Source organism: Seriola dumerili, unplaced genomic scaffold, assembly GCF_002260705.1.
Source record: "Seriola dumerili isolate Sdu_G_001 unplaced genomic scaffold, Sdu_1.0 BDQW01000513.1, whole genome shotgun sequence".
NCBI classification, from domain to species: Eukaryota; Metazoa; Chordata; class Actinopteri; order Carangiformes; family Carangidae; genus Seriola; species Seriola dumerili.
Window position 1 is genome coordinate 81,205 of NW_019174768.1, and position 18,259 is coordinate 99,463.

Consider the following 18,259-nt stretch of genomic DNA (forward strand, 5'->3'; position numbering starts at 1 on the left):
CACCTGTCGGGACCTTCACCAACACACATGAACTCCGACCCACGTTAAAGAGACGACGACCGGACGACATGTCCTCACTCTCCAGCTCCAAACCTCTAATTGGTCCTCACAAATATAGAACCACAAGAGCACACACACACACACATACACAGTCTTATTACACACACACACACACACACACACACACACACACACACACACACACTCTCTCTCTCTCTCTCTCGCTCTCAGTGTTTCCCGCCTCCCTCTGGCAGCTCAGCTGACAAAAGGCCAATTCAAAGCCAAGTGCTCTCAACGGCGTCTTAACAAGCCACCGGAGAGCCCTCGAGCCAGGGGCCCGCTGGGTAAACCCTCCACACACACACACACACACACACACACACCTCCGACAGATTGACCACAGTAATTGAGCCTCCATTTGCATTGGAGAGCTTTCATCATCGGCCCGATCGTCCACACCACGCTGCGACGTCCAGGACGGATGTGTGTATCGACCAAATACACCGACAGCAGGTGGTGTGTGTGTGTGTGTGTGTGTGTGTGTGTGTGAACACGAGAGAGAAAATGTATCTGCATTTATCAATTTATGAGCGTCAAAAAAATGAAGTGTGTTTATAGCTGCTTGTGTGTGTTTAAGATGAGTGTACACACATGTAGGTAAATGTGTGTGTGTGTGTGTGTGTGTGTGTGTGTGTGTGTTAAATGGATGCACACCCGGCGGCGTCAGTGTGAAAAATGCAACATGAACAGAGATCTGAATACTGCTGACACGGAGGGAAACAGGATCCATAAAGAGCGAGCTCGTCTCACACGATGGATGGTTAAAGAGGCGACGGCAGATAAAGGAGGAGAAGAAGAAGAAGAAGCTCAGACAGGAAACATCAAGAAACAAGTGGTGGAAAAATGGATAAAAGACACAGAGGAGGTGTTTTCACTTCAGACTAAATGTTGCAGCTAACGGTCGTCACACCGAGTCCAACTAAAGAAAAGACAGAGTGCAGTGGTTTGTGTCGTGGTGCTAATCACAGCTGTTAATATCTAAACTGTGATATTAATACTGTATAATATATAAATACCTAATATGGACAGAATGTGTGAATATCAGGAAATTTTCTTCATTTAAACTCGATTGAAAATCCCATTTCTGATGAGTGAAACGTGGACAGAAGAAACAGCGAGTTGGACTCCACAGTCGAGTCTGACTGGAGCTAACGAACATTAGAGAATAAATACAGGTCAATAATTAACAAGAAATTACAATAATAAATAATGAAATGTGTCTCAGCTACAGAGTTTGTCCTGATCACGACATATTTTACTCATCTTACATCCTTATTAACAATGACTGTTTATGTTTGTGTGGAAATGATTATTTATATCTGATTTATATCTGTTTAAGAAGAATATGATTTATTTTAATTTATTTGTCATTAAATATTTCTGTTCCGATCTGATTTAGTTTGAGGTTAAAAAACTGTGTCTCAGCTACTAAATAAAATTAAAGTGTCGTCATTATTTTACACAATTTAAATCGTTATGTAATTTTACTTTTAATGTAAAAATTATTTTTATTTGTATTTATTTATTTAGTTGAGTTGTGATGATGACCATGAGCTACGGCTGAGAGCGAGTAAGTGGACTTTGAGTTGAGATTCCCTCGTGACACACGAACATTTTCATTTCATACTGAGGAGGTGATTAATTGATGAGTCAATTAGAAATGTGCTGATCACAGAACCTCCTCATCAGTGTCTTTCCCCTGTGGGGGAGGGGCAGCAGAGGTCACCGTGGAAACAGCAGCAGGTGAAATCTGGACACAGACGGAACAGAAGCCGCCGCTCTGTGATTTCAGCCTGGAGCTGCAGGACTAAAACTCAGAGTCTCTCCGACACGAGAGGCGATTAATTACCGTCTCTCCTTTTTTTGGCCTGATCTTCGTCTCTTTAGAGGAGACTTTTCTTGCCAATTAGGTGGCATCTATTGCCATCCACTTAATTAGCGGCATTAATGTGATTTCTTTGCACATAGTCGGGCAATTAGCGGCGCTGATTGAGTTTCATTCGATTAGCCTCCGCAAACACGCTAATTGACGCCCGAGCTGCAGATGCAACACGCTCAGGAAAACCTGGCTTTTTGGTGCTGGAGGGGGTTTGTGTGTGTGTGTGTGTGTGTGTGTGTGTGTGTGTGTTTATACTCGAGTGTGTGTTGATGTGTTAAGTGATGAGTTTTAACACTAATTTACTGCATCAGCTGCTCTCATCAGTGACGGACGTGTGCAGTTTGGTGAAGTGTTTTTCTCGGCTCATAGTGTGGAAACGTCTCAGGCATGAGCGGCTCCGCAGGGAATCAAACCTACAACCCCTGGCTGCAGGAGTGCCTTGCTCAAACCCACTGACCACATGGACACTGGGACTTTAACGTGCCGCCCACTGAGGCTCTGGGTTTAAACTGTTCAAGCTGAAAAATAAAAACTTTTAAGTTGTTTGACGTGAATCTTTTCAACTGTTTGTGGCTGAAAACAAGTAATTTTACTTTAATTAAATTAAAAAATATCACTTCTCTCTGACTTTTACAGACGAAACAAACGAGTTTACCAGAGGAAACAATCGTGAGATGAATCAAAAAAGACAACTGAATATTTCTTCATGTCTTTTCTTTCTTCACTGAAACAAACCAACTCAAATCCAAAGTTTATAAATACTTTCGGTATTTAACACAACTTTTATTGTGAAAATCCTGAGCTGTGCACATCTTTCCTCCATGTTCATTGAACATTTTAATTCATTTTATTTACAACATTTAATTTCTATCTTAAATTAATTCAGTCTAATCCGTCTCCTTCCTTTAGGCACCAAACTGTCAAATTATGTTTGTTTTTAGTAACTAAACTCCTCATGAAAATGTTTCTCTCTCTCTCTTATTTATTTTAAGGCTCAAAATCCACAGGAAACACTTTTTACTCTCTATGACTTTAAACACACGAACAACAAGGTCAGAGCAGCTTCACGACCCCGATGGAAACATGACACACACTCAGTAAAAACGTGAAGTAAATTTCTAACCTGTTGTTCACTGCACAAAATGAATATGTGTCACATCGATCTGATGAAGACACAGGCAGAGACTCAGAGGCAGGAGAGAGAGAGAGTGTGTGTGTGTGTGTGTGAGTGAGATAATAAAGCAGCGTCAGGGCAGGATATTGTGCCAACAGGGCAGAGAGCCGGGGCAATTAGCAGAGACATTACAGCTGATATTCACATCATCAACGCCGACGTGGGCAAACAGATGACGAGTCCTAATTAATGCACAAGCCATCAACATTGTGTGTGTGTGTGTTCTGGCCAAGTTTCACACACACACACACACACACACACACACACACACACACACACACACACACACACACACACACACACACACACAGACAGACAGACACACAGGAGGAAGATGAAGAGCTGCAGATCGATGGAGGTCAGTGCAGACTGGCAGAGCACTGGAGTCTAATAAGCAATCAGAGAGGGTTAGTAATGAGTGTGTGTGTGTGTGTGTGTGTGTGTGTGTCTTACATGCAGGCTGGGGTGGTAGGTGAGCAGCCCGTTGTCACACAGCGTCACGTACTTCTTCTTCCACTCCTTGTTGAGGGATTTGCCGCTCCTCTTCAGCAGCATGCCCTGCACACAGGAAACACAACGAGCACATGTTCAACACAAACTGAGCCACACAACTCATCCTCATCTTCATCATCCTCTTCATCATCATCATCCTCATCCGCTTCATCTCCATCTCCTCCACCTTGTTGACTGTGCGACCTGGTGTTAATTCTGTTCATGAAAACTGTGACTAAATTCATTTGTTGAGCGTCTTTTATTCATGATGAAGCTGAGACTTCCTCTTCTTCATTAAAACTTGCAACAGCGTGGCCAAAAGTATGTGGACACCTGAGTATTAAACCCATATGACTGTGTAACATGTGACAGCCTCCACTCCTCTGGTTGGAGTCAGCTGGACAACATTTATTTTAAATGCCTTTGGAACTTTGTTTAGGAAACTTTTCAGTGTCATGTGTCTCTGGTACCTGAGGGTCTGGGTCATCGCAGGGGTTTTGGATGGGGTGGGGTCAGGACTACTGCAGCCTTTCATTCACAAACAGTCATTCAGATTACCAAACGGATAGTAAGTGATGATCAGTTACAGTTAATGACTCTGAAGAGCAGGACGTGTCTCTACATGTCTGGAGGTTTCATCACTTCACATGTTAAAATAAACCAATTAGAAACCTGGATCTGTGCGAGAGCGGCTCCCTGCAGGAGAACTCAGGTTTCATTAAGCTCCTGTAGAGATGGCGGTGCCGCCGCACACGGCGCAGGATGATCTGGTCACTGAAGTGCATGTGATTGGTTTCTCATGAGCTGTTGACACAAGACTGGAAACACACTGTGGTTTAAAATGTAATTGTGTGTCTCCGTCACTGGACAGAAACATGTGAGAGTCCACACAGGGAAGACAGTGAACATCACTGAGTCTGTTTCACCTCATTATGTCTATTTAGGCTTGTTTTTTCTTTTTTGCAACATCTCGATTTTTTGATTCTGCTCTTTGTGCACGTTGAAGCTCAATCACATTGAGAGTCTGTGGAGCGGAGATAACGAGCTTAAAGGCAGAAGAGCGATTAAATAAGAGCTCATTTCTGCCCAGAACAACATTTTCACTGCAGAAATCTGCAGCCGAGCTGAAAGGAGCTCGCTCTAAAGCGGCGAGAGCAGAAAAGATGGAGGGAAATCAGCAGTTATTTAATTGTCTGACTCTCTTCAGGCCTGTTAACGTCCCTGCTTCACACTCTCTCTCTCCTACGCACATCAGCTGCGGCTGACTGACCGTTTAGGCCGAGCGACCGCCCGCTCGCCCGCCCACACTTCATTTGAGCCGGATTCATTAGGTGAGCGGGAGAGAGAGCAAGAAGGTCAAAGAGAAAGCGAGAGAGAGAGAGAGAAATGGGAGAAAGAAGGATCAAAAAGAGAAGAGAAAGAGAGAGAGAGGTGGGGGGGGAGTGGGAGGAGGCGGCGGGGGATAAAACTGTCCACTGATTAGCAATTACAGCCGTGCTGCCACGCGTGTCACTTCACTGGACCTCTACAACATTAACACTCCGACAGAGGATATTAATAGAGTCCAGCCGTGAATGTGGGGGGGCGGGCGGGAGGTAGAGGCGCACAGCACAGGAAGGGGAGGGGGGGGGGGGGAGACGGACAGGCCGGCTGATGGACAGAAGCCTGCTCTCCGCCGCCCCGACCGCTCAGCTTTCATTAAGGCGGTCGGTGGTGGTGGGACAGAGCAGCGGGCCCGGGGTGACCCTCGCCGCCAGTGACGGCACATTCGGCGTAATTGGCGGTGACATAACGCCAGGAAGGAGCGCTTCAGAGTGACACGGAGGGCGGGGAGAGCAGGCAGAGGACGAGATGGTGAGCCACGAAACAAATGAGACAAAAACTCTGAAATATCTTTGTCTCCGACGAGAGACGCTCAGGAAGCAGACACATGAAATATTATTTCAGTTTAATAAAGGAGGTAAAAACATGTTTAATTCAGACGTTCATGTTCTCCAGAGGATGAATGCTACTGATTTAATGATCCTACGACACCTGGTATTAAAGGAAAGACAGGAAGTGCGGGGAGAGACAGACGGATCAGAGCGTCTACATCTTGTCCCGGGGTTTTCCTCTTTAGTGAAAAGAGGAAATGGAGACGGTTCGTCACAGGAGCCACTGATGAAACCTGATAACTGATCATACAAGAGTCCGAGCTCAGGAACCTGATCTGATGAACAGGTGATCTCTGAGTTTCAGCCAGAGAGTTTTACTGCTGCAGTGTTTTCTTTCATTTCAGCTCATGTCATGAGGAAGTGAAAACAGAGCAGCGTGTGTGTGAGCCGCCGCAACACGGACGGTTCCCCACGGTGCGCTAAACGCGACTTGACGAGCTTCCTGCTGCTGTGAAGTGAAAGCTGCCGGCAGCCGTGCAGCTGTCAGGCCAGCTGATCATCCATTACTGCCTGTTAGCGAGCGAGCGAGCGAGAGAGAGAGAGAGAGCGGCAACATGTTTCCAGGCAGAGAGGACGAGTGTTTACATTAGGACTGTCATCAATTAAGCTTTTTAGGTCACCACACACTCGTGGGATTTTATCCGTTTTAATGGAGAAGCAGATTCACAGATAAATCTCATCGATCAAGACGTCACGTGGACTTTTAACTCAAATAAATGACATCACTTAAATATAAAGGAAACATCGTCAAACACAGTCAGTCATGGAAACTGAGCCTGTGAAGCGTCACATGACTCCTACACTAACTAACATGTCTGACCTCTATAGATCGTCTCTGTGTCCGACCGAGAAACTCCACAACAAAAACACTGAGTCCACTTTTACTGATAAAACAAAACTATCAATAAAACCACATGAACCCAGACGCTTGTTTTTTATTATAAATTTCAGGAGGGAAATGATTTATTCTGCTGATGTTTGTTACTTTAAAGAAACGTCACGGCAGCGTTTCAGTTTCTACAGATGAATGTGTGACAACAACAGAGACGAGGCTGATGCTGGGAAACTGTGAACGCAGTTGGTTCAAACATTTTGAGATATGAAATTCTAAATACTTCTTTAGTGTGTGTTAGTTCATCTCTTCACCGTTTGTGGACAACCATCCGATCACCAGCCCAGCATGACTCCTGTTTATTATATTATCCTGATTCTTAATCAGGAGAAAGCAGCACTTTGTATTTAAAGAAACTATTTTGTATTTTGATTCTGTTATTTACCAAAATAAAGACTGGAAAAAAAAGAGAATTGGGAAAAATGGAGCATTTATGAGACTCAACACTAAATGAAAACCTCATTAAAACAGTTGCATGAATGTTTTAATGAGAAAAAAGAGAAATAAGAAAGAAAGGTGTGAAAATAGTTTTGAATAAAAAGGAAACGAGAGTCGATGGAAGTCAAACTTCAGCGGAGAGAAGGCGGAGACGTGTGAAGGATGGTGGCGAGGACGTCGCTCTCCGGGACTGGAGGCCTCCTCTGAACTAAACCGGGGGGGGGGCTATATTTCTTACACTTTTCCAACCGAACCTGGTATTTGGGGAGGGAGACGTCAGCAAATTAATTTTGGCCATCCGTCCTGAGGATGACAAGTGATCAGTTTGCACGAGGGAAAGGCTAATTGAACGCCGCGTCGAAGCCCTCCTGATGGGTAATATCTTTCATTATTCACCTCCCGGGGCTTCATGACACACACACGTCGCCTCTTATTTTACCTTCGGGAGGGGGGGGGGCTGGCAGCCATGACAGCTCACAAGGTCTCCACATGGGAAAATAGATGTGGGGAGATAAATACATCCTCAGATATACTCTCTGCTCGCGGTGCCCGGGCACTTCTCCGCCCCGGTGAAGTATTGTGGGGTAGTGCTTAGGAAAAGGTCGCTAGCTTGGGGGGGCGAGGAGATGAAGTCATTTGTTAGGCATCCGAAAACGTCCGAGGGCATTAGTGAGGTTCACAACTGAGGCTTCTTCTGTTCACAGTAAATAAGAAAGCATGAGGAGCACACGTTTAGTTCAAGTGGACACAACCAGGGATGTAGGAAAGGAAGCAAGTGAAGGAAGGATGCAGGAGTCTTCCTTCAGATATGAACAGCAGTATCAGCTCTCCGAGAACACAAAACTCCCCCGGACTCAGTTTCTCCTCCTTCATCCCGAGACACTTTCTTCGCCCCGGTGAAGTATTGTGGTGTAGTGCTTAAGAAAAGGTCGCTCGCTCGAGGGAAGCCAAGAGATGAAGTCATTCGTTAAGACGACGCATCTGAAAATGTTCAGGGGCTCGTACCTGAGGGTCTGATTAAAGACCGCTGCAGTCACAGGCCGGACACGTTACAGGAGGAAGACGGTGGACGGAAGCACGGACATTATCGAGAGGCAGAGAAATGATTAATGATACAACAATACTCCTTCCTCTTTTCTCTCGTCACGTCCAGTTTGTGGATCATACAACGAGATTAAATCATTATTTTACCTTCCACTGTGAGAATCTAAACTCCACGAGACACAAAGCGTCTGATAAAGGAACTTTCTTCTTTCTGAGGTTTGTTTCCTCCTGGAAGCCGCACGTCTATTGATACAGGCTAATCTACTCTCTAATCACTCAATCACCCCCCTATTTTGCTCAGACAATGGACTCTCCCCAGGCCTCTTGAAGGGACTGACAGCGAATCTTGGAGGAGATACGGGGGAGGCGATATCTGTGGAAAAGATGTGGACAAACCCTCCAGAGAACAGGGTGATCTCGACGGGGCCGCGGCCCTTTTGTTCTTCAACGTCCCCAGAGAGCAGGAGGCTAAATTAGAGGTGTCACCCCCTGCAGACAGCAGAGCGTGGGGGGGGTGACAGCAGCTGGGGGGGGGCCGGACGCTCGCTCCTCTATCGCGAGGCCATCTGATCTGGCCTGAGCAGTGATCGCAGGTCATCCATCATCCCCTCAGACACAGGAGACTGAGCTGGTTTGTATTGAGTCAGGTGAAATGTTTCCTCCTCCAATCAGAGAAGACGACAAAAGACAGAGAGGGAAGAGACTGAAGCTCCAGGTAAATATCACCTGAGGGAAGCAGATGAAAGCAACACTCAGGTCTGGACCCACTGAGAACTTCTTCATATTTATCTTGATGTTCTGCTGGTTTTACAGCGTATGTTTGTTGAGGGGTTAAAACACAAGCAGCAACCTCCAACAGTGAAGAACCAGAAGCTGCAGTTCCTCTAACGACCACTAGAGTCTGGCTCCAACAGTGAGTCAGTCCCCATAGACTCCCATGTTAAAATGTCCAACTTTACAGCAGAAATCAACATGTTTACAGCCTGGTACAAAAACTGTTTTGGTCTCTAGAGCTGATTTCCTCCTTCATGACACCTGTTTATATAACTCACCTGTGTATATAACTCACCTGTTTATATACAGTAACTCACCTGTTTATGTTTTATACAGTTATGGAGGATTGAGGGGCGTGGCCTCTTTGAGTGACAGGTGGGTGAGCATGAGCGAAGTCTCAGCTCTACACATGCCCCTCCTCTTTGACCATTTTTGGATTAGCTGAGAGTTAGGGGGCGGAGTCAGACACTGCCAAGATGGTGACGGTGGAGCAGCTCACTCTGAGCTTCAGAAAGCTCTGGGTGGCGTCACAGAGGCGACGGCCATCTTTTTTTACAGTGAATGGAGGAAACAGCAGGTCATATAAATATAACACAAGTTTGTTATTTATTCTCAGTGCATCTTAAAAACCTGTTGGAAGTTTATCGAGAAATCTGGGAGAAAGTTTTTGGTCTTTGTGAATATTTTCTTACATGAGAGAAGCAGCGTGGCTCGTGAATCCCACGGCTGTCGCTCTGGGTGAGTTTGACTTTTTAAAAATACTTCTCAGTTCAAATGCAGAGGCGAGTGTACAGCCTTGATGGCGCTCTGTGTTCCCCGAGTGTTTCTAGCTAAAGATCATCTCTTCCCAGGTGGTACTTGACCCGATGACGGAGGGAAAAACTCGTCTGTCGCCTGGTTCGAGGTAAACGGCACAAACCAGAGCGTCACCGCAACAGAGAACAAAACCCACAACGAACATCAAAACACACACACCAGCAGACACACAGCGGCATCAGGCTCCACGACAAGGTCGGCGTTGATGAGGCAAGGACAGCGAAGGGCAGGCCCAGGGGAGCAGGACGCAGACCAGATCAAATAAAACACCACAGAAGAAGAGGGGGGTTGAAGAGGAGCTGATTTATCTGATAAGAGTTCTGGGTAATTAATTAGAAACTCAATTATCCAAACCTTACTTCAGCAGTCTCAATTCATTAGTGGATAAAAAACCTCGCCCCTCGCTCGACGCCGACGCTCAGAGAGAGACAGGATGTGAAGAAAACAACACTCCTCTTCCTCGGTGAGAGACCCTCAGGTCACCGCTGGTCGCTTTTGTCCGGCTTATCATCAGACGAGTGTACACAACACACCGACACACACACGCTCACACACTCGTGGCATGAAACAACAAAGCGACCACAGGGACACTTCCAGCGCGCTCAGAAAAACACCCCCGTGCCAAACAAAAACTGTGGAGCGCTCCGTGGAGACCGCCGCGCCGAGGCGTAATGAGCACAATCTAAAAATGCTCTTTGATTGACGCCTGTGTTCCTTGTTTTAATTATTTCTCAAACTAAAAAGGGAGAGACAACCCTCCAACACATCCTCCATCCTCCCACCCCCCAAAAAATCTCATTTCCAGGGGTTAGTGTGCATGACAAAAATGTCATCATGGCCAAAATGGCTCCGAGCGGTGACAACCTTTCCCAGGGAAATGATATTTTTCCAATCCGGCGGAAGGCGGATCGTGTCACCCTCGTTAAAGCCTTGATAGCAGGTCTTTAATATTCACCGTCTTAATTAGGGCCGCAGTTAATTTCATTAAATTCTTTGGCTGCTAAATGAAGCAGATTATGAGACATCTTTTATTGCGAAGCGTGAAATTACAGCCTGCCCGCTGCCAATGGCGGGGCGAAACTAATGAATTACAGGGTAAATAACACCCGAATTAACCATCCAATTTAACTCCTTACAAAGCGCCCGGCGCCGAGGGGGGACGAGTAGACTTGTCAAAACCACCCAGCCCCGCGCTCGTCTGCAACCCCGCGAGAGGCAATTACAGCCACGACACTAATCAGCTCCTCACAGGAAGAAGACGACGACGTCCGAGGCCTTGAGACTTCTGCAAGAATCAGAGTCTGACTCAGGCTCAGACTAAATGTTCATTCACAGGACGAGGTCGTCCGGCTGGAGGTCACACACTCTGGCAGCTCCTCAGAGAGGGAGCTGGATGGATGAAGTTTTTAACTCTTGGCTGAGAAGCAGGAAACGTCCTGATCACATGTTTTTCATATTAACTTCAAGCATGTGAATCAGAAAAGGAAGCGAGGTCGTCGTCTTGAGCCAGAGCAAGAAAAACACCGAGACAAAGAAACTATATCGAGAGGCGGGAGAGAAGGTCAGTAAAGGTTTGTTGTTTGTTAAATCCAGTCGATCTCATAATCATGATTACTTTGATCAACACTGAGATCAGGATTATTGAACACTAACTCCACACATTTACTGAACAGATTTGTGTCTGTGGTTCTTCCAGTTATAGAGATATAAGATATCTGAGTGTGGTCTCTCCTGACGATATAGAACGTGTCTGATGACGCACTCCTACGTACGTCGCTAACGTAACCAGGAAGTGGAAGGGGGGTGAAATTTGTTGAGGAATTGTTTTATCTGGATGATCTTGTTTTCATAATCGTTATCAGAAATAAAACTAAATGAGTCACCCGGCTCTACCGTCCCAAACAGAAAACAGCTGTCCAAACATCGACAACCCAGAACAACTTCAGGGTTAAAGTGTCTGTGAGTTTCTCTGTAAGTTGTTGGGAGCAACACTGCGACGCCGCGGTGCTTCGGTCACTGTTTCTGTGGCTTTAACAAGCGATTACAGTTGAATCGCTCGTTAATAAAGACGTTAAACTTCTAATCTGAGTCTCTGAACCTTTAAAATCCATCTGAGCAGGATTTGGACTCCAAGGTCTCGGGTCCGGAGAGAGTTCCCCATCGTGGAGTCGGCCTTGACCGAGCTGCTGAGAGGCTGCGTCTGTACTGGGCGGCTCCCAGGTGGGACTCGGTGAACGAGTCAGGCCGCCGCCGCGCTCAGTGAGCCCTCGCTGAGTAAATAAAGGTTTAGGAGAAGAAGAAGAAAAGAGCCTCTCCGGTGTGTCTGCGGTCCCAGCGGCTCGGCTGCTGTGTCGGAGGAAATTAATTTGTTAGATTGTTGGTTTTCAAAGCGCCTCGGTCAGAGACACGAGCGAGCCGCTCCCTCTCTCTCCGGTAATTATCGGCTAATTAGCGGCGTGGAGCAGATGTCGGAGGAGTCCTGCGCCGTCAACAGCCTCTGTAAACAAAGCTGGACGCATCCGCTCACTTCAAGACAGAAGAAGAAGAAAAGGAGCGACCAATCAGCTGCCGGTACAGCCAGAGTTTCCTCTGTGGTTTCATGTGGCAGCGAAGCTTCTTAGCAGGAGGCTTCAGCTCCGACGCCACATGTGTTTCCTGGTTCAGCTCCTCGTGCAGGTGGCGCAGAAACACGCCGTCCCTCAGAGAGTCAATTAGAATAAACACGTTCCTTCTTCTCACGAAATTAAACCCAGTTTTATCTTTATGTTTCATCTGTCGGTGGATCAGAGTCTTTTTAATATGAATCTTATCTTATGAGCCTGATTTGGTTTGTTTGACCTGACGTGTCCTGACGGGTCAGGCCCACACGTGTGTAACCAGGGTAACCAGGCCAGCTGTCACCATGGTAACACTTACACTGACTGCTTTAGCTTCAGGTTGGTCCTGGTCTCTACTCTCACACTCAGGTCGGGTTTGGACAGAAATATGTGGACAGAGCCTCCGAACCTGAAGATCAAACATCCTGACCAGGAGCTCTTTTATTGATTACCTGCAGCTGATGGGTTTCTGTTGATCAGCTGATTATGATCGTTAACATTTTACTGTCTGTGCGTCCTGTTACAGGTTAAAGTGAAGCAGAGTCTGTGTGACATGTCTGACCTCATGCCGCCCACACACACACACACACACACACACACACACACACACACACACACACACACACACACACAGCCTGTTACTATGTGAGCATGAATGTAAACGTTGATGCTGTTGTATAAATGTGTTTGTGTTGATTTGTTCTGCCTCGTTCTCATTACAGCTAACTGAGACCTCTGTGTGTGAGTGTGTGTGAGTGTGTGTGTGTGTGTGAGTGTGTGTGTGTGTGTGTTTTAATGAGCGCTGGACTCTCTTAACGAAGGCGTTCCCCTCTAACAACAGGCGAAGTGAACCTCCGTCACCTCGAGTGGACGAGAGTCGCACTGAGAGTCGCTCTAATGAGATAAGGAGCGAACGAGTGGCTTAAACACTCATGTACACACAGATGTAACACACACACACACACACACACACACACACACACACACACACACACACACAAGCGCAGGTATAAGACTATAGAAGAAGAGTGACTGTTGTCCATGTGCTGGTTTTAAACCCCAGGTGAAGCTTCAGTGTTGAGAGTGAGGAGGTGTAGTCCGACTGTACGGCGGTGTGTTGTGGCGAGGAACATGACGCCTCTAATCTCTCTGGCAGATGTCGGACTCTGTTAGGTCACCGTCCCGGCCGCCTCCTCCCTCCGAGGTACGGCGCTAATCGGCGGTCAGTTAATGTCGGCCGGTTGATGAGGATGTTTGTGGCAACGCGCGACTCCTGACTTCATCACTTTAATTTAACTTGAACGGATACAAAATTATTATCTGCTCAATTTATGAACTTTCCTGTTACAGTGAGCCACAGATCAACACACTGGCGTCTGATTGGCTGTTTGGTCTCCAATCTGCCCGCTACGATTATTACAACAGCAAAGAGACAGAAAGTGACAGAAACAACCACAAAGAGACCATTGTCTTCATAACACACACACACACACACACACACACACACACATTATATATATATATATATAAAAGAGACTCGTCCTCACAAGGAAATAAATCTAAATTTAAATGATTAGAAGCTTTATAAACTTTATAAATATCTATATGTTTACAGACGATCCTCAACAACTTAAACTGCCACAACATTTATATAACGAGCTCTAACGAGGCGTCGTCCTCTTCGTGCTCGTACAGGTGAACAGGTGAGTCACACTGTGTCGTGTGTGACTGTGTTTAAATGTCTGGTTGAGTTCAGGCTGGGAGACAAGAAGGTGACAGAGACGGCGTCAGACCACCGTCTCATTAAAAACAAGTGTGAACACGGTGCTGACGGGAGGACACACACACACACACACACACACACACACACACACACACACACACAGAAAGTAAAACAGAGTGCAAATGAAGCGTTAATGGGGAAAAGGTAGTTGAACCTTGAACATGAAGTGAAATCTCTCTTTCAACACACACACAGTCTTTATAAAACACACACACACACACACACACACACACACACAGAGTCTAATTAGGCAGCAGGTCTGCGGTGTGTTGAGTGTGTCGTCGACACTGAGGAGGAGGAGGGAGACGAGGAGAGAGCGACCACAGGGAACCATCAAATCAATTAACGTCCACTTCCAAAAAATACAACAGGAGGAAGCTCGGTGCTCTGGGAGGGTGTGTGTGTGTGTGTGTGTGTGTGTGTGTGTGTGTGTGTGTGTGTGTGTGTGTGTGAGAGAGAGAGTGTCTGGCTCGATCAGCATGAACTGGATCAGCAGATGTAAAGTAATCAGTGATTTTGTGGAGGGATTATCTGATGTGGGACTGAGGATGATTCAAACTAAACTTGTGTTTAATGAGAAGTTAATGACGGAGCCTCGTCAGAGTGGAGGTCCAGGAACATGAGGATGTTTCCAGGTGAGCGGAGAGCAGGTAAACACTTCAGATGACTGTGTTGAAATGATGAGGTTGATAATGAGGAGCCTTTCTGGCACTCGAGCTGCACTCACACCGAATTAAAGGAAGCAGAGAGCTGGACTCCGCCCGCTGAGCTCCACCGCTGCATCAACACCACAGAAGAAGAAGAGAAAGGTGCGTTTGAAGCCGCTGGGAGCCGGAGAGGGATTTTCACACGTTCAGCGGCAATTACTGTCCGACAGCACAGCGGGGTCTTCTCTTACAGCAAGACCCCCGACACATACAGCAGCAGCACGGGCCTCCCCCGCCCCCTCTCTCTCTTCTTGTCAGTCTGTCTCTATGTCTCTCGCCCGCTCTCTCCTGGCGAGGCAGGCCCCTAATCACAGATGCGATTTGTTCATTAGGAGATTACAAACGAGGCAGCGGCGTCGACACAAGAGGCGCCGATTAGCGCTCGCTAATTGCCTGATTTTGTCGAGAGACCCCCCCCACCACCCTTCTGCCACCTCTCCCACCCCCTCCCTCACCCGCTTGCCGTCTCACCCGCCGCCGCTCCGACATGAGGGGAGCTAGTTTGCGACAAATTAAGAGCCAATTCAGGTGCTCTCCTCGCCGTCACAGCAGGGAGGTGTGTGTGTGTGTGTGTGTGTGTGTGTGAATGTCATTACGTGTGTGTGGTCTTTGCTCGCTCGCCCCCCCCATCATCCTCTGCTTCCCCTTCTTCTTCTTCTACTCCTTTAAAACGCTGCTGCCAGCGCTCCGATCAAAGAGCTCAGGAAGAAAAAGACGAGAGCAGAGGAAGCGGCTTTGAGAGTGTAAGGAGGTGGACATGAAGAGGGACATGAAGAGGGACATGAAGTGGACGGACAGAGGGAGGGAGAATAGAGACAGGAAGAGGAGAAGAGAGAGCGACAGAGGGAGTGACAGTGAAATCCCTTCCCTCTCTCTTCTCCTAATGATCTGGTTGGAGGACCCGGGAGAGCCCCTCGCTCTAATTGATGTCAAGTGTGTGATTTCACTGTTAATCAAGGCCGAGCATCAAACGCAGAGAGAGAGCGGCGGAGCAGACAGGAAGTCTCCGTCTCACCTGTTTGATGGGGATGGCCCGCCCGCTGCCGATGCTGTCGGCTCGAGCCTCCAGGCCTTTCTTGTCCTTGTCCGGCTCGCTCGCCTTCCTCGACTGTGGGCGAGAGAAGACACACGCCGTCACCATCGTCACAGACTGATCCGCCGATCGCTGCCGTCATCAGCGGCTCAGCCAATCAATAGCTTCTCAATTCATTGATCAGGTGTCAGAAAGTGAAAACGAAAGCTGACGTCTTGATTCTGACCTGCAGCAGCTCCAGGTCCTTTTAGTAGCTGTTCTGGAGCTTTCAACCATGATCGATCAAGGTCCATGACAGCTGGTCAGCTGATGAAGACCATGCGATCTGACTGAAAGCTCCAGAACTAGTGAAGCCAGAGAATCGTCGTGTGTATTTTCTGACATTTACAGATCTGACGAGTAATCAGTTAATCAAACAAATAATCAGCTGATTAACTAATATTGATCCACTGAATCTGCATCACCTCGTTTTCCCTCCGTCTTTCACGTGGTTGAACTTTTTATTTATTAATACAGTGTAAAACATATAAATACAGTTTATTACAGTGTGACAGTAACGTAGATCTAGAGAGTATAGAGTGTATGAAACACTGTAGAGATCTGGGATCAGGTTTAAGAGATTTGGAACGGGACTCACGGTGAAGAGGTTGGAGCGGCGTTTGGACTGCTTTCGGACGGGCGTGGGCGTGTTGGTGGTCTGCGGTACGTCGATGCGGAGCTCCTTCTGGCTGGTGCTGGGCGTGGACGGCACCGACGACGAGTAGTCGCTCAAACTGCCGCCGCCGTTACTCGTCTGGAAAAGAATCAGAACAGGAACCAGAAACGTGTTTTTATCCTGGAAATTAAAATAAAATCTCACATGTTAACTTCCCTTTCACAATAAAAGCAGATTCTGTGAAATCTTGTGAAAGTGTTTTCACGTGTATCTGAGACTCTGATTTACAGTCTCTGCGCTGCAGGACAAAAGTTTCCTGGTGTTTGAACGTGTTGGACGTCTCGTCAGTGTAACGGTGTCTCCCGAGCGAGGCGGCCAACGCTCGGCAGTAATCAGTGAGAGCTAAAGATGCAGCGAGGGCTGTTCTGTGGAGGCGGCGGGAAGATAAACACGGCTCTCGGGGGACGCGGCGCTGCTGCTCAGACACGCTGAGCGATGGCTTTTTAATGAGAAATCGATGGAGGATTGAAGGATGAGGATCGAAGAGCTTAACGGCCTGAAGCTGCAGCAGCAGAGTGTGAGTGCACGTCACCGAGGAGAGCCGTGCACGTACACAGACTCTGTGCACGTGCACATATTCACTTAACAACAAAATAAAGGACTTTTTTTCCCTTCACTGTAACATCAGTTCTACTGACGACAAATAAATGAAAATACACGTGATCACAGTTTTCAGGACGAACAGGCACGAGGCTCGTGTCTCATGATTTACTTTAATAATTAAAGGTCTAATGAACTCCCTGACCTAATTACAGTGTCTTCAACTGAACAGGTTTATTTCTTTCTTTAAAACCACGATGACTTCCTGTCTCACTGATTAAAAAGAAACTGAAAAACTACATCCAGCAAAGTCAAATGTGTCTATGAACTCAGGAACATATCAGCTGGTTTTATCCTTTTTGTTCCGTCTCAAAAATATTAAATTTGACTTGTAAACAAATAAATAAAAATGCCAAAATGTCCGGTTAATGAGTCGTACTGTGTGGCTGTGACCTCTGACCTGGCTGATGTGGACGGCCGACACTTGCGTGGAGCAGACGGACGAGTGACTCGGAGAGTTGGGGAGCGACTTGCACGGGCCGATGGACAGCTGCTGCTTCTTCCTGGTGGCCACGATCTTCTGGGCGACTGTAACACACAGGAGGACACGATCACATCCATCAGTCACCATCACAGATCAATACACAGCATCAGTCAAGAGGTCAGGGTTTCAGTTTTCTGCTTAAGTATGACAGTATGACACTGAGGGAGTTACTTAAGGCTGTTTGCACAGAATCTCTTCTCATGTTTTGAAGGTGAGGCATTTGCAGCAGTGAAAGGGACTTTACAGCAGTAAAGTTCTACTGTTTCCATAGAAACCTCAAGTGATTCCGAAAGTATAGGCTTAAGATCAGGAGAAAACCTTAAATATAAGTGAAGAGAAGACTTAAAGTCTGAAGGTGATCACATGTAAAGATTGATTCAGTTCACAAACATGAACTCATTGTCACTCTGCAGGTGTGTGTTGTGTTTATTGTGTGATGCAGAATCACATCACAGGTGAAGCAGGTGAAGCAGCTGATCAGTGTCAGAGGCTGAAACATGTTCTTGTTCTTCATCGCACCGCAGAGGCTTTTTAAAAAAAGAAAACATGTCAGAGTTTCTCCTCGCTGCCCTTGGCTCGGCCCCGTGTCACCTGGAGGTAAATGTTTACGACTGGCTCCTCATTAACGAAGCCGGGGGCTTTAACGAGCCCAATTAAAACAATGGTTTCATCTGCGAGCGCATGAAACAGGCCTGTGTTTATTGGAACAGAGATAATGGAGTCAGTAAAGTCTGAAGTCTCTGCTGTCTCCCGTCAAACAGACGCAGCATCACCGTCTGACACCTGCAGCCTCACATACATGTCAGCGTGTGCTGCTCCACCTGCCAGGCTGTATTT

At 46.9% G+C, this 18,259-nt stretch overlaps 1 protein-coding gene across 3 annotated transcripts in view; it reads right to left on the minus strand.

The window, feature by feature from the left end:
* Nucleotides 1-18,259, minus strand: part of agap1 (ArfGAP with GTPase domain, ankyrin repeat and PH domain 1) — a 134,624-nt gene that overhangs the window by 39,640 nt on the left and 76,725 nt on the right. For all 3 annotated transcript variants that reach the window (XM_022764009.1, XM_022764007.1, XM_022764006.1), the window contains 4 exons: nt 17,339-17,466; nt 16,261-16,416; nt 15,606-15,698; nt 3,567-3,671 (listed from right to left, as the gene is read on the minus strand). In XM_022764009.1, the coding sequence (XP_022619730.1) occupies nt 3,567-3,671; nt 15,606-15,698; nt 16,261-16,416; nt 17,339-17,466 (482 nt within the window). The remainder of the gene's footprint in view (nt 1-3,566; nt 3,672-15,605; nt 15,699-16,260; nt 16,417-17,338; nt 17,467-18,259) is intronic.